Source organism: Cylas formicarius, unplaced genomic scaffold, assembly GCF_029955315.1.
Source record: "Cylas formicarius isolate icCylForm1 unplaced genomic scaffold, icCylForm1.1 PGA_scaffold_10__41_contigs__length_53128322, whole genome shotgun sequence".
In the NCBI taxonomy this organism is placed as follows: domain Eukaryota; kingdom Metazoa; phylum Arthropoda; class Insecta; order Coleoptera; family Brentidae; genus Cylas; species Cylas formicarius.
The window spans coordinates 50,314,721-50,329,423 of NW_026844214.1; the positions used below are offsets into that span (position 1 = coordinate 50,314,721).

Consider the following 14,703-nt stretch of genomic DNA (forward strand, 5'->3'; position numbering starts at 1 on the left):
CAGTGTTGTTTTTCTCCGCTGCCATTTTTCTCCAATTTACATAAAAAATAAATTTAAATGACTCGCTTGGAAAATTAACAATTCTCTTTTTAACGAAATAAATTCTTCGCGATTTATTTCAACTTTTCCAATATTTACGATTCTATAGTTTTAGTTGGCTATGACAAAATTATATTGTCAAAATTTTCCCTTACAGCTAAACATGGGTATCCAAGTAGAAGGGCATATTTTTGAATATTTATTGTGCCATAATAATAACTGAAAATCAAATAAGTTAATTTGTAATATGTAATGGGTAATAGTAGTAGGTATTTAATATAATTAACTTTTTCTGTGTGATTCAAGTGTTCGTTATTTTCGCAAAAATTGCTAATAAATGTCTGTGGCTTTATCTTAATCTTAACAGAACCATATTGGCTAATATAAGTTTTGTCATGTCACCCTAATATTAGAACAATAGAAGGGTAAATATAGGAAAAGTACAAATAAAACTTTAAAATAATTTTACCACCCTGTATCTCAAAAGTTAAGACGTTTAGAACAAATGAATTTTTCTATTTAAAATAGACCCAAAAATTGTCCCCTTAATCGAAAATTTTCAATTGAAAATGATTCGTTTATTTTGAATAGCCTAATTGAAATTCCGTTGCATGTATATGAAATCCGAGCGATGTACCTTAAGAGATAATAGCGCTATCTTAATGTTTTTCCCAAAAATTAGTATCTTTTTAGAAAAATTAAAATAGTTGAAAAACTAGTAGGTTTGGGTATGTATTACTATTAATAAAAAAGAAGAATTTTAAAACGAATTCGAACCCTAATTTTAATGTTTTATTCCTTACGCTTTTTTGAGTCACCCCGTATCCTAACGATCTTTACCACTTTTGCCTTTACCGTTTTCTTATAACTTTCGGAACCAATGAGATCGTGAACTTTACCGTATCATTGACTCACCCCGTATACTCGAATATTATGATGGACTAGTTTTATACGTTTTCTTTGTTTTTAAAATCCTTAGGCAATTGTGTTTGTCATCCTCTCATGAAGTGGGAAATTTATATTTTCGCATTACCGACATTCAGGTTTTCCCTAACCAAATATTTCATAACGGCAACAATGCGACAACGCAAAAGAATTTCGTTTGGCAAATATGGCGAAATTCCAGATTTACGCAATGTTTACGCTAATGAAGTTATGAAATTACGATAAATGAACCTTGACAAGCACCAGATGACTTCCTTAATGAAGGGGAAACGCATTGCAGCAACCTTTTCCAATTTTGTATTAAAATCGTTAAATTAAATCGTTGCTTTCTCGATTACCCGCTATTTCGTTTTTTCTCCTATATCGAATGATTTACGAATTCTTTTTTAACCTGGAAGTGCGTTCCGCAATTCTTTATGACAATAATAGGCGATTCGAAAACAAGGCTGATGTAAAATGACGTCAATGCGACAAATATTATTACTGTCCCTATTTTACTTCTAATGCTTTTGGGTTTTACGTACTTATACGTTGGTTTTTTATACTTGGCGTATTACCTTTCGGGAATGGAGCCACCAGAGATGGTCGAAAAGGAACTTTTTCTACTCCAGCCTGCAAAATACCTAATTACATACCGATCTAGAGTGCGGGAAGCGTCACTTTACCACGTCAGTTGTGTTTCCCACGGATCCGAGCCACTTCGGACATTTCCGGGATTTTATCGCACGGATGTTTTCGCAGATATTTCCCATCCTTCGAATTTTGACGTTTGTCAATCTGACGTTCATGTCAGTGAATGTATTCGTATTGTTTTGTAAAAATGTACCCAGAAGCTAATTCACAGAAAAATGTTGCGCAATATATCAGACAATTTAAATACTACGTGATACAATTAAAATCTAGTGGACTAGTCGGTATGTCAAATGACATTTATAATTTAAAAATTATACATACCGTTCGCATGAACATAGCGGTTTTTACGGTTTTTATTTTAGTGTTAAACATACAGGTCTCATCAGTATAAACAAAACAAAATTAATCCTCTTAAAAGCTCAATCATTCGATGATTTTTATTCCAATTACAATCAATTTCTTTAAATAAACTACTTAATGATCAATTGTAAAATTTAAATAAACAACATAAAATTGTGTTTATTCCGTTTTTTCTATATCCAATATCCAGTAATACATACATACAATAATACATCTCTCTTTGTGTAACGTACACAGTTAAAAAGAGACAACAATAGCAAAACTAGTAAATATTTAGTAATCCAATAATCTGTTATTACTTTTAATTTGTTAAATTTTGATTTTTTCGTGACGGTCGTTGAAAAATTATAGTTTGCAACATGCCTGGTAAGCTTTGGTAAAATTTCCTCGGAAATAAGGTTACGTATTTCTGTCAAAATTATTGTAATTCGCAATCGCAGACTGAATATTTAAGTTTAAACAAAAACAAAAAACTACTCCCACTCACTGCCTTCAGAACTAAATTCTAAGATATCTTTATGGTCATTATTGTCGTCTTCGTCGGTACTAATTGCCTTCTTGGATTGTCCTTTCTGTGTGATTGTAATTTTTGTTTTCACTTTTGTTTGCTTTTAGTTTATTCTGGAGGAAAAGGATCTACGCTGGTTGTTCCTCTTAATATAAACTTGAGTTGCATTCGAAGGTCAGTTACATTATCAAATTGCGGAAGTATTCAATTTTTAGCTTGATCGTTTTTCAATTCAAAAGATGCCCAGATATTCAAAACTATCAGCTGCGCGGCATCTCGCAAAGGTCTATAAAAAGTCACGACAAGTCAATGTCAATTTTAACGAATATATTCTGAAAGACGCGTTCCCGAAACCAGCATTGACAAAGAAACAATAAAGATTTTTTTCAATTTTTTTTCTCTGTCAATTGACATAGATCAAACAGAACTAACGTTCCAGAAATGTAATCCTATTGTAGTTCAGCGCTGCCAGAGGCTTGGGAGGAGGAAATACCTGTGTTTTGTATTGCAAAATAAAGAACACTATTTATAAATTTTATAAGCATTTTAGTTTTTTTTACAAATGCAGAATACCTAAAAATACATAAGAAAGGCAAAGCTTGCTTTATCAATATGAAACCTTTTTTTAACATTACTGTAGTGGGTACGATTTGCGATGGCACAGTCGGTCATAAAACGAAGAGAGAAAGTGCCCCAGTATTTTACCCAATTCAACTCTTTATCTTTGCCTATTACACCCCTGTGTCGTACACTCTAAAGAGATAGCACCAATTAGCAGATAATTACAGTGGTTTCCACTTTAAAACAGAGTCGCATTATTAAAAAACTGCTGCCGAAACTTGAAAGGCCGTCTTTAATTATTATGGATAATGCACTATATCATTCTAGACTTGTTGAAAGTGTACCAAATGCCATTAATAAGTCTAGGGGCGTAACTTCCGAGAGGTACAAGTAACGAAAACTGCAATAACCTTTTTGCAGGTTGAGTTTTAGCATTTTTTCTTATAAAATCTATGTTCCGTAACGAGAGAAAGGCGCGGATTTCAAAAATACAATGTTTAGCATGCCAGGACAGTCTGTATATGGCATTGACGTTGAAATGTTATTATATACTATTGTTATTTTAATACACAGGCGTATCTGCAGTGTTGTTTGTCTCCGGTATCATTTGTCTCCAATTTACATAAAAAACAAATTTAAATGACTCGCTTTGAAAATTAACAATTCTCTTTTTAACGAAATAAATTCTTCGCGATTTATTCCAACTTTTCCAATATTTACGATTCTATAGCTTTAGTTGGCTATGACAAAATGATATTGTCAAAATTTTCCCTGACAGCTAAAGATTAAACATGGGTATCCAAGTAGAAGGGCATATTTTTGAATATTTATTGCGCCATAATAATAACTGAAAATGAAATAAGTTAATTTGTAATATGTATTGGGAAATAGTAGTAGGTATTTAATATAATTAACTTTTTCTGTGTGATTCAAGTGTTCGTTATTTTCCCAAAAATTGCTAATAAATGTCTGTGGCTTTATCTTAATCTTAACAGAACCATATTGGCTAATATAAGTTTTGTCATGTCACCCTAATATTAGAACAATAGAAGGGTAAATATAGGAAAAGTACAAATAAAACTTTAAAATAATTTTACCACCCTGTATCTCAAAAGTTAAGACGTTTAGAACAAATGAATTTGTCTAATTAAAATAGACCCAAAAATCGCCCCCTTAATCGAAAATTTTCAATTTAAAGTGATTCATTCATTATATCATTATAGACTTGTTAAAAGTGTACCAAATGCCATTAATAAGTCTATAGTCGGTAGGAGTTGCGATGGCATAGTTCAAGTTCTAAGATTGCCGCATTCCATTGCATATTCACTGCCATAGAATTGGTGTGGGCTCAGTGCAAAATGTTTTTTAATAAAAATATTGTAAATGAGGCAAGGCACGACGATACTGCAGTAGAATACTGAGAAGAGAAGAATACACTTGATATAACGGTACCACCAATTGTTACTTTCAAAAATCGATGAAATCGAATTTTTCGAAAGTATCTACGGTCGACTAAAAATTTTATATCTCGGTAACGGTAGATGCTAGGGGAATTTCTTTTTATGTTGGATGTTCTCTATTATCGTCTTTTGATTTTTCCAGAATAACTTTGTAACCGTTTGGGCTACGAAATTCAGATTTATCTCCTTTTTAACCCGATCTGACGCCGACGTCAATTTTTTTTCGCAATTTTCGACAGTTTTTTGGACATTGCTATGAAACACGATAAGTGTCCGAAATTTGAAACAATCGAATTCATGCACATATATGCAGCTTTGCCCAGTGACGGAACCTATTGAAAATAAGTTTGGATTCGGGAAGTATTTTAAAAAAATAAAAATCGCGTTTACAAGGGTCTACGAAAACGATCATTTTTCAAAAACCATTTACGAGATCAAAAAAATTCTTGATCAAGAAGACGCAGAAGATTCGGCTTCATATGTTCTTGACAATTTTTCAAAAATGTATTACAGAAAGCTAAAACTTTTTTTAAGGTTTTCACTTAATTTACAGGCTGTTCACGATATTCCCTGCAATATAAGAAATGTGTTGTGTCCCAAATTTGCAGATATCAAATTAAAATTTAGCAGAGAACAAAAAGGTCCGTGCGCACATTTAAATAGTTGAACAAATATTTTTGAAAAAAATTTTTTTTTTTTTTGGTTATTTTTGCTTCCAGAAAAATATGCTTTCCTCCATATCCAATCACGCGATCGTCAAAATTTTGGAACCGTGAGACGCGGGAGATCCTGGGATATAACTTTCATTTTATGCATCTTGTCGATTATATACAGGGTGTTTTAGGTATGGACAAAAATCTAAAAGACCTTGAAAATTGTTCTTTTCGGGAGTAAATTATTAATCGTCAATCAAAATTCATAACAAATATGGCTAATCGGTCCAAACATTGTGATAGGCCGCATGAAGAACTACAGTTTCTGTATTTACGGTTTTCGTCTATCACACACACACTGCTTGAGGATATTTGAAAAAATCCATATGAAAATCACTATTTTTCGGGCTCAGTCTATACGCGATGACGTCATTTATAGTGGGAAATGTGGACGAGAACCTGTAATTCTGGCAGGTTTTCAATTATATACAGGGTGGGTCGGTAACGGGCAAAAAATATAAAAGACCCTGAAAACTGTCGTTTGCGTGGGTAAATTATTAGCCGTAATAGAAAAACTATAAAACATTTGATAATTTGATCTAAACAGTTTCGTAAATTCTGTCACGAGATAGTTTCAGGTTTCGTCTATGATACAGGGTGCGCGATATATTTGATAAAAAATCACTGGAGATCGCTATTATTTGCAAAAATTTTTGTATTTACCAAAGTGTGCCGTGACTTTAAAGTTCGACGAGATGTGAAAGACACTTTATACAGGGTGGACGCACAACAAAATTAGATTGATTTTGGGAAAGTTTCATAGTGGTCCGCAGGAGCACGATAGAAAAACAATGCGTCCCTCTGGGACAAGAAAATTTTGTGGGCATTGTTTTAATTTTCATTGCTCGGACAGAGTTTTCCGGCAATAGTTTCATGTAGATTCACCTACTTAAATATGCGCATATCATTAAGCAACACAAGAAACTGCATGAACGCTAAACATGGGCGTACAAGTTAAATTAATAAATGCCAAGCAAAATTGATTCTCGTTTATTCCCAAGTAATATAATTGTGATCGTTGGTGACGGCCGTCTTGCATTGATCGGATAGACATTTCGAGCGGAACAATATCCGTTGAAGTCTAGGTAGAAGCAAGATGAGCAATTTATTTTATTATGTCTGGCATTTTATTGTCGAGTAGGCCATCACGAATTGTACCGACTATATTTACAAATCTTCTGCATTCCTCCTGCATCGGTTATTTAAACTACTACTATTTATGGTCTGTTCATAGATACAAAAAAGTGACCAATTGCTTTTGAATGGGATTATCCAAGGGTGGTCATTATCATACAATGCAACAAGATTATTACCTAAAGTTTCGGAATTTAAATTCAGGTAAAATTGTGGCCCGTAATAGAAAATAATGTTATACCTACCTGTGTTTAATATCCTTTGGTTTGGTATACTACTTAGTTTAAGTTTAATAGTTCTTATTTCGTGTGTTGAATCGTGTGCGAATTATGCAAAATACATGCGAGTCTAGTGTATCTCAGGACATGCGCCCGCCCAAATGTAGAAAACACTATTCTATTGAGACTAAGGAAGTTATAAACAATGTTTATTTGACTCTCACGGAACGTGGTGCCAGCAAGCTAGCATCTTTAGAAGAAACGGGCACATTGACGAAAATTCCAACATCAACTGTATGGAAAATTTTGAATAATCCCATTTCAGCGAAGAAAAAAAGAAGCGATGCTGACATTTTCTCGAGTGTAGATGTATCAAGATCAGATCAAGATCAAGATATAATACGGCGTAAAATTTACCTGTTATACGAGGAACAAAGCGTGCCTATATTAGATATCTTAATTAGGAGGCTTGAAAAAGATAAAACCTGTGTTAAATGTGGCAGAACTACCTTATGGAAGTGTATTCAACACATGGGTTTTAAAAAAAATGACAAAAGGCAAGTTTTAATGGAATCTTTTAGAATTCGGAAATGGCGACTGGAATACAACAAACAACAACAACAAAGGCCAATTATTTACTTGGATGAAACCTGGTTCGACACTTGTGACGCCCCGGAGAAGGGTTGGGTTGACTCAACTGATAAGTGTAAAACGCACCATCAAAAAGAGGTAAAAGAATAACTATTTTGCATGCTGGTTCTAAAGATGGTTGGATTCCAAGTGGACTTTCTCTGTCTACCAAAAATAATAAAGATTCTTCTCTGGATTACCATGAAGACACCACCGCTGTTTTATTTGAAAGTTGGTTTAAAAACAAACTAATTCCAAATATTCTTCTTAATAGCGTCATTGTAATGAACAATGCAGGTTATCACAGTAGACAGTTGACTAAAACCCCTTCCTCATGTGACACAAAAGCAACAATCCAAAACTATATGTATAATAACGACATTTATTTTCACGAAGATTATACCAAAAAGCAATTAATTGAGGTTCTGCAAAGCTTGAACCTACAAAAGTAATACGTCTGTGATAATTATGCAAAAAATCTACGGCATACAGTTTTAAGGCTTCCTTCCACCTTACCACTGTATATTTAATCCCGTTGAACATGTTTGGCACCAATTGAAATCTGCCATCGATCGTAACAATGTTTTTCCCCGTGTTACCTGCAATGTCCTCAAACTTATAGAAACCGAAGTTTTTAACATCCCTCCATAAAGTTGGGCAAATTCTGTTAAACATATAGAACAAGCAGAACAATCGTATTTCCATATTGCAAATAATATAGAACAAATAATAATTTCAACAGGCGATAGTAGCGATAGTGATACTGATATATTATGTGAATAATTTTAAGTAATTTAAGTAGGTAATAAAAATAATTTGTAATTTTATTTCAGATTTAGACATAAATACATACATAAATAAATAAATATTGTTTAGTATCTTTCCTAACAAAACCCCAAATAATTAAATTCTAAGCAAACTAGGGACCTGTTCGGCCATATTTCATTCTTACAGCTTGCCCGGGTCTTCCCTTCATTCGTATCAGTTAGTCATTTTCTTATATCTATGAACGGACTTTACCTGCTTATATATTGTTCGAGAGGGCGTAGCTAAAGGTAGGGCATAAATGTAAAGACCTGAGTCGAGGTTACGTTTGTTTGGTTGCTCCGCCCTTTCAAACAATATTTAAGCAGGTACAAATTAGAATGCACACCAGTTTCAGATAAGCTCCGAAGAAGCTTGAGAAGTTTGATTTGATTGATATTATTACGGCAGTTTTTGGAAATTTCTTTAAAAAATTAATTATAAATTATTTCTATATCAGGTGTTACTATCCTTCTAATTATTTTAGGCGAGAGAGATTTAATATCGTTGACGAAAAAATGTGCCAAAAATGCTAAATTGTGTTTTTGTACGAGCAGGATGAAAATGCACCAGATTGGTGTTAATCAAAAGTTTCGTTTAGTTTTATTCCGCAAAAACCGCTCCGAGGTGGCAATTAGTAAATTTTATTAATTTTTTTTCCAGCGCAACAACATGGCCAGCACATATTCAACATCAGCGGCCGAGTGCCAGAGCAACACCATTGCACTCCAGACGCGTACCTGACAGTCGAACATATAAACGTAACAAACCAGATGAACAAACCGAGTTGCTACAATGATGGTAAGTCGATTAATCCATAATAACGTGTAATTCGAAACTGCCCATTTTTTCATGCACGCAGAAGTGCTTTGACCCATTTTGGAAAAAAAATGTTGACAGCCTTCCTATGCAATAACTCAATGCGGGGATGTTATTCGGCCGAGGCTTTTTCTCTGGCAGCTGTCAAATCTTGAAAACTTTTCGTAACTTGACCACTTGGCAATAGAAATGAGTTATCCATATTTCAAGGGACTCAGACTAACTAAGGGACTAACTTTAATCAAAAATTTCTTCAATTATTTGTTCAGGGCAAAGTTCAAGCATTGCATTGTAACAGATCATTCTGAACTTCTTTGGAAGTATCGAAAAAACATTTTGGTGCTCACTTAAAGTTGTGTCTATTTCAGAAGAAAAATTAATACGTCCGCGAAATATCAGGGAATTCTCGGAAATTTCGCTTTCATCGTGTCAACGGACAGTCAATTCGAAAGCTTCGCAAAATTCAATAGAATCAATAATTTTTGATAAGATATTCTTTGACACATTTTCAATACGTTTTTGAATGCTTAACCAATAACCAGGATCTAATCGAGTCCTAATATTGGTTGAAGTCAATAACTCCAATTCCATACAATTATGAAAGTGACTTTTAGAATTTTCATGCCTTTTTGTCTTCAAACTTAAATGGTCTAGATTGGTGACCCCTATTTCCGTCCAATGTTAATCGCCACCAAAAAGTAAGCAGGAAAAACACATCTTCCAGCGCCTGACGTTTCGCCAATCATCTTGTTGTCTTCTTCAGAGCTTATCTGAAACTGGTGCCCATTCTACTCTGTACCTGCTTGTTTGAGGGGGGCAGAGCTAAAAGACGGGCGTGAACTGATGACTGATTCCCTGATATTGATAGATTTCTATAGATTCTAAGATTTCCTCTTGGTCGAAGAATTCATTACATGCAAGACATTTAGTTATATCGTCTCATGATTGTATTCGGTAACTTCTGATATGTTTATTAGCCATAGTCTTAAGGCTCTTTCATCTTCTTTGAGCCAAGTTGATATTTTTTCTTCCGGTCTCTCCAATGTATGCGAAGATGTTCAGAGATTCTTGGACCACAGGTAATTCTGGTTTGATTTCTTAGAAACTATTTATATGTATTCAGTGATCTATTGAATGTAAGGAAGGACAGCAGTGGCAATATTTTATCATAAGTTAAATCGGATTCTTAGTTTTTTTTTCTATTTTCTAAAATACAGTTTTTTTTCACAACCACTCATAGCCATCTAGACTAAAAAGACAAATGTGCTGATAATTCGGTTATTTTTAATTTTATGCTAATATTGCTTATGAAGAAAGTTAGAGTAAATAGTATACAGGGTGTTGCATTTAAGAAGTGTACATTTTCCTCATTTTTTCCTAAACCCTACATTCAATTGTTTTTCTGTTTTCACCAACATAATCAGTGAAAAAACTGCCACTAGTCTGTTAATTTAACCAGCTTTGTATATCTACTACTAGCAAAGTTACCGATAAACACTTAATATAGATCAGTCTGTAGAAGCCAGAGATTTTGCTAGAGACTATGTTGGAGAACCAATGGTGCTGACAATTGGTCGAAGGGGTAATGGTGGTTTGTGAATCCTGGGAATCCGTAGAGATGAAATGTAAAGTCATGAGGAATAGGATCTTTTTTAGGTTGACGATGGGATCCGCCTATGAGAGAATACCTTCAGTCTTTTGTTTTGTTTTCATAACTACCGCAGCATTTCCTTTATATGCTTTTAGTATTACGATGCAGTTATTAGATTTTAGACATTTTCGAGCTATGCTTTGGAATATTAGATTTAGGAGGTTTTGATTTTGGAAAGAGTTTTGCGGTTTCAAATCATATTTTGGGAATTAACGTCAGCACCAGTGAACTGTTTTCAACTACCAAACACTCAGGTAAATGTATCATCACACCAACTTTCTGAGACGAAATATGAGTTCTTCCTAGACAAAGTATAAACATCTTTGGGTTGGGTTGGTTTTTACTATGTTGTTTATTTGACCTGGTATCCATACTTGGCGAATTAAATGTCTCCTCATTGAATAGCATATCATATAAAGCTTATTATTATTATTATTATTATTATTATTATTATTATTATTATTATTATTACTGAACCCGGGAGTGATGCAGTATTTTATTTCAGAACCGCCATCGTACGAAGACGCAATAAAAATGGTTCAGGGTGGTACCGCGCATGCTCCGGCCACGCAGCAGCCTCACAGCGCAGCTGCGATTCCAGCGGTACACAGGCTGAGCGTCTGAGACGATCCTCGTAGCTAGAGGAGCACTGCAGTACGCTCACCCAACGTTTCAGGGCGTGTGGTTAATTATTCCAAAATTTGTACCAGGAAGACGTTCGTCCAGATTACTCAGCGCCGTATTTATTTAATTTTGTACATAAATAAACGAAAATGTGATTGTGATAAGTTTAAGACTTGTGATAAGTGCTAAGTAAAATTAAGTGCCTATATGTAGAGGTCCGACCAAGATGTGTGTACATAATGTGTATGTGTTATGTAATGTCGAACGCGATTTGGGATGTCATTGTCCTTTCCAGGATCGAATAAAAATCTCAGTTGTAGATAATAAAAGTATGTGCATATGGGAGTGTATTTCATTCGATGCCCTTATTGAATTTGAATTTTAGAAAATAATGCCTGAAAAATATGGAAAATTCAAACCGGAAACTGTAGACTAGTGTTGGATTAGAAAAGCTGGGATTCCTGCTTTCTGGAAAGGGTTGGGATATATTTAATGGCGGTAGTAGGGATAGGGAAAGAAACCTGGTTTAAAACAATAAAGAGTATACGTATAAAAAGAGTATAAATGTAATACGAAATATTATCCTTATCTTCGGGAGCTATATGCAGTCGGTCAGTGGGTGTGTTCTCAAGCAAATTCCAAACGTTTTTTTTTAGATTTTTTTTTTAAATTAATGACATCCTTCAGGCAACGCGGCCGTCATTTTTTGAGAACTCTTCCCTGATTTCCTCTGCAAGTTTTAGAGCGCTTCTAATTTTTTTTCACCACAGAAGATTCTTCTCGTATAATTAACTTCCTGGGACGACCAGAGCGTGGCCGCACTTTATAAGATCCGGTGGATTTGTATTGATTTATTACATACTTTACAGTTGAACGTGATTTTTACTTGTTTTACCAATATCTCTAAAGGATTTTTTCTCCTTCCATAAATCTACTATGATTTTTCGAAGCGCAATTAGAAATTCGCAATTTTTAGCGGCCATTTTGCTTTTACTTCAGAACCACTAACTTAAAAGTGGCGTCAAAAATAAACAAATACAACTCATTTGTTAAAGCGACTTGAAACTTGAAAATATTGATAACGGTTCTATCTGCAGTTCTGAATAGTGATTTATTAAAGTGTATGGAGACATAGTTTCTTGTTTCTAAAAATGACTTATTTTTTTCGTTTTTGTTCAAATAAACTGTTTCAAATCATTTTTATTACTCTTAATGAGATTGCCGATATTTACTTAAAATATATTTTCGATTAAATGATTAAAAGAAAACTCAAAAAACGCTATATGTACGGAGACTTTTTGACCGACACATCGTTAGAAAACAACTATACGATGTCTATGTCGACTGCAAAACGGAGTGCATACGAATTTCTAAGAAACTCGAAAAATAAATACAAAAATTGCTGGAAATTGGTTAACGCCGAACGAATCCAATAAACGTCAACTTAAATTCGGATGCGTTCTTTTAGCTCAATCGCTGAAAATATGGTGAAGTCATTACCGGATTCACAAAACCAATCCAGTTTCTTCATTGACGGCGACAATATTCCAAATTAAAATTAACAAATTAACTGTCATAATAAAATCGCAGAAGCAACATTCGGTACTTATTGCAACATTGATAATTTGACACACAAAACTTATTTTTTGTTTCGGTCAGAGTCAACTCTAAAATATTAAATTAGAACAAAAATTACACTTTAACACCTAGAATTAAAAACAAATGGTAAAGTGTTATATATATTCGGAAATCCCTTAGCGGAAGCAATACAATTGGATAAAATTATACGGGGTGTCCCATTTACGCCTATTTATGTAATAATCAAAAAAAAATCTGAAGAAATTTTCCGATTCCTGAAGATTTTTCCGATAGCTTATATATTAACGGAGATTCGAGGGATAAGACGGCATATTGACAACAAATTTCTGACAAGCTCTACTAAATTATTATAAAAAACTTTAATATCGAATCGAATAACTAATCAAAATTCAATGTAATTCGAAAACTACTGCCCCCAAACTAGCGACTCCGGTTGATAACATCACAAGCCTTTAATATCTGTTAGAAATAGAAAAAAAAGATTAGACTTCGCTAGACAATACGAGGAGGTACCCAAAAAAAACAATACAAAACTATATATTGTATATACGTATATAACGACCTTATCCCTTCCACTGTTCGAAACATTTTTTATATTCATCATTGGCTATAGCCGACAGCTCATCCCTCGTTTTTTTCCTGACCTCTTCAATGTTGTCAAATCGCTGTCCTTTCATGTCTCTTTTCATACGTGGAAATAAGAATAAGTCACACGGAGCGAGATCAGGCGAATAAGGTGCACGGGGCAGAGGAACCATGCCATTTTTAGCCAAAAACTGCTTAACAGAAATGGCTGTGTGTGCAGGTGCATTATCGTGGTGAAAGAACCAGTCCCCTGTCCGCCACAAATCGGGTCTTTTTTGTCAAATACTGTTGCGCAATCTTCTTAAAACTTCCAGATAAAAAGCTTGATTAACGGTCTCACCTGGTGGAACGAACTCTGCTTGAACTACGCCGTTGATGTCGAAAAAGCAAATCAGCATCGTTTTGACGACATTTTTTTGGACGGGGAGACAGTGACGTCTTCCATTGGCTGGATTGTTGCTTCGTTTCTGGATCGTAACCATAGCACCATGACTCGTCACCAGTAAAGATTTTTGAAAGAAAATCGGGATCCGTTTCAAGCTGTTGATTCAAAGCACGAGATGTTTCAAGTCGATGTCCTTTTTGCATGTCAGTCAGAACACGAGGAACAAACTTGGCAGCAACTCTTTTCATTCCCAAATCTTCGGTTAAATTTCGCTGAACCGTGCTCCAAGACAACCCACTAATCTTTGATAATTGTTCAATTGTCTGTCGACGGTCTGTGAGCACAAACTCTCGAATCTTCTCAATGTTGTCGTCGATTCGAGCAGTTAATAGACGTCCAGAACGAGGTCGGTCATCAATTGACTCGTCGCCATTTTTGAAGCCAACAAACCACTGGTACACTTGAGTTTTTCCCATCTCATCGTCTTTATAAGCTGTTTTTAACACTGAAACAGTTTCAGCATTTTTACCGAGCAGAAAAGAAAATTGCACAGCTGCACGTTGTTCTTTTAAACTTGCCATTGAAAAAAACAAAATAACAAAAAAACAGCGTTAACAAAAAATGGCACTGCAAGTGAACAAAACAAGTTAAATTTAAAACGAAGGTGGCGTTGAACTCGCATTAAGTTGTACTATCCACAACCTAGCGGCAGAAAGGTGTACTATACAAGCTCTGCGCGCGGCAATTCAATTCCGATTTTTAATGGGTACCCCCTGGTTCCGATAGTAAAAGTAAAATATGGCTTCAAGCAAATCAAGAAATGAAACCGGAAATCTTTTATATTATATATCAAATTTTGAATTTAAAAAGTTGTTTTTACCTCGACTTCTGCGACATATGCTATAAATTAAACGTCACACACACTCTTTCTCTCTGTGTACTTCGAATTGAAATAGTGAAAATTGATCTGGTTAGGGTTTTTTGCGTGTCTTTTGAGACTTGTAAATTTTGATATACGAAGTGTGTTCAAAAAGT

The 14,703-nt window shown here is 34.5% G+C and overlaps 1 protein-coding gene across 7 annotated transcripts in view; it reads left to right on the forward strand.

The window, feature by feature from the left end:
* LOC132707961 (uncharacterized) overlaps positions 1 to 11,432 on the forward strand; it is a 51,549-nt gene extending 40,117 nt beyond the window's left edge. For all 7 annotated transcript variants that reach the window (XM_060680001.1, XM_060680000.1, XM_060679999.1 and 4 more), the window contains exons 2-3: positions 8,669 to 8,806; positions 10,981 to 11,432. In XM_060680001.1, the coding sequence (XP_060535984.1) occupies positions 8,669 to 8,806; positions 10,981 to 11,099 (257 nt within the window). In that variant the 3' untranslated portion in view covers positions 11,100 to 11,432. The remainder of the gene's footprint in view (positions 1 to 8,668; positions 8,807 to 10,980) is intronic.
* The last annotated feature ends 3,271 nt before the right edge of the window (positions 11,433 to 14,703 follow it).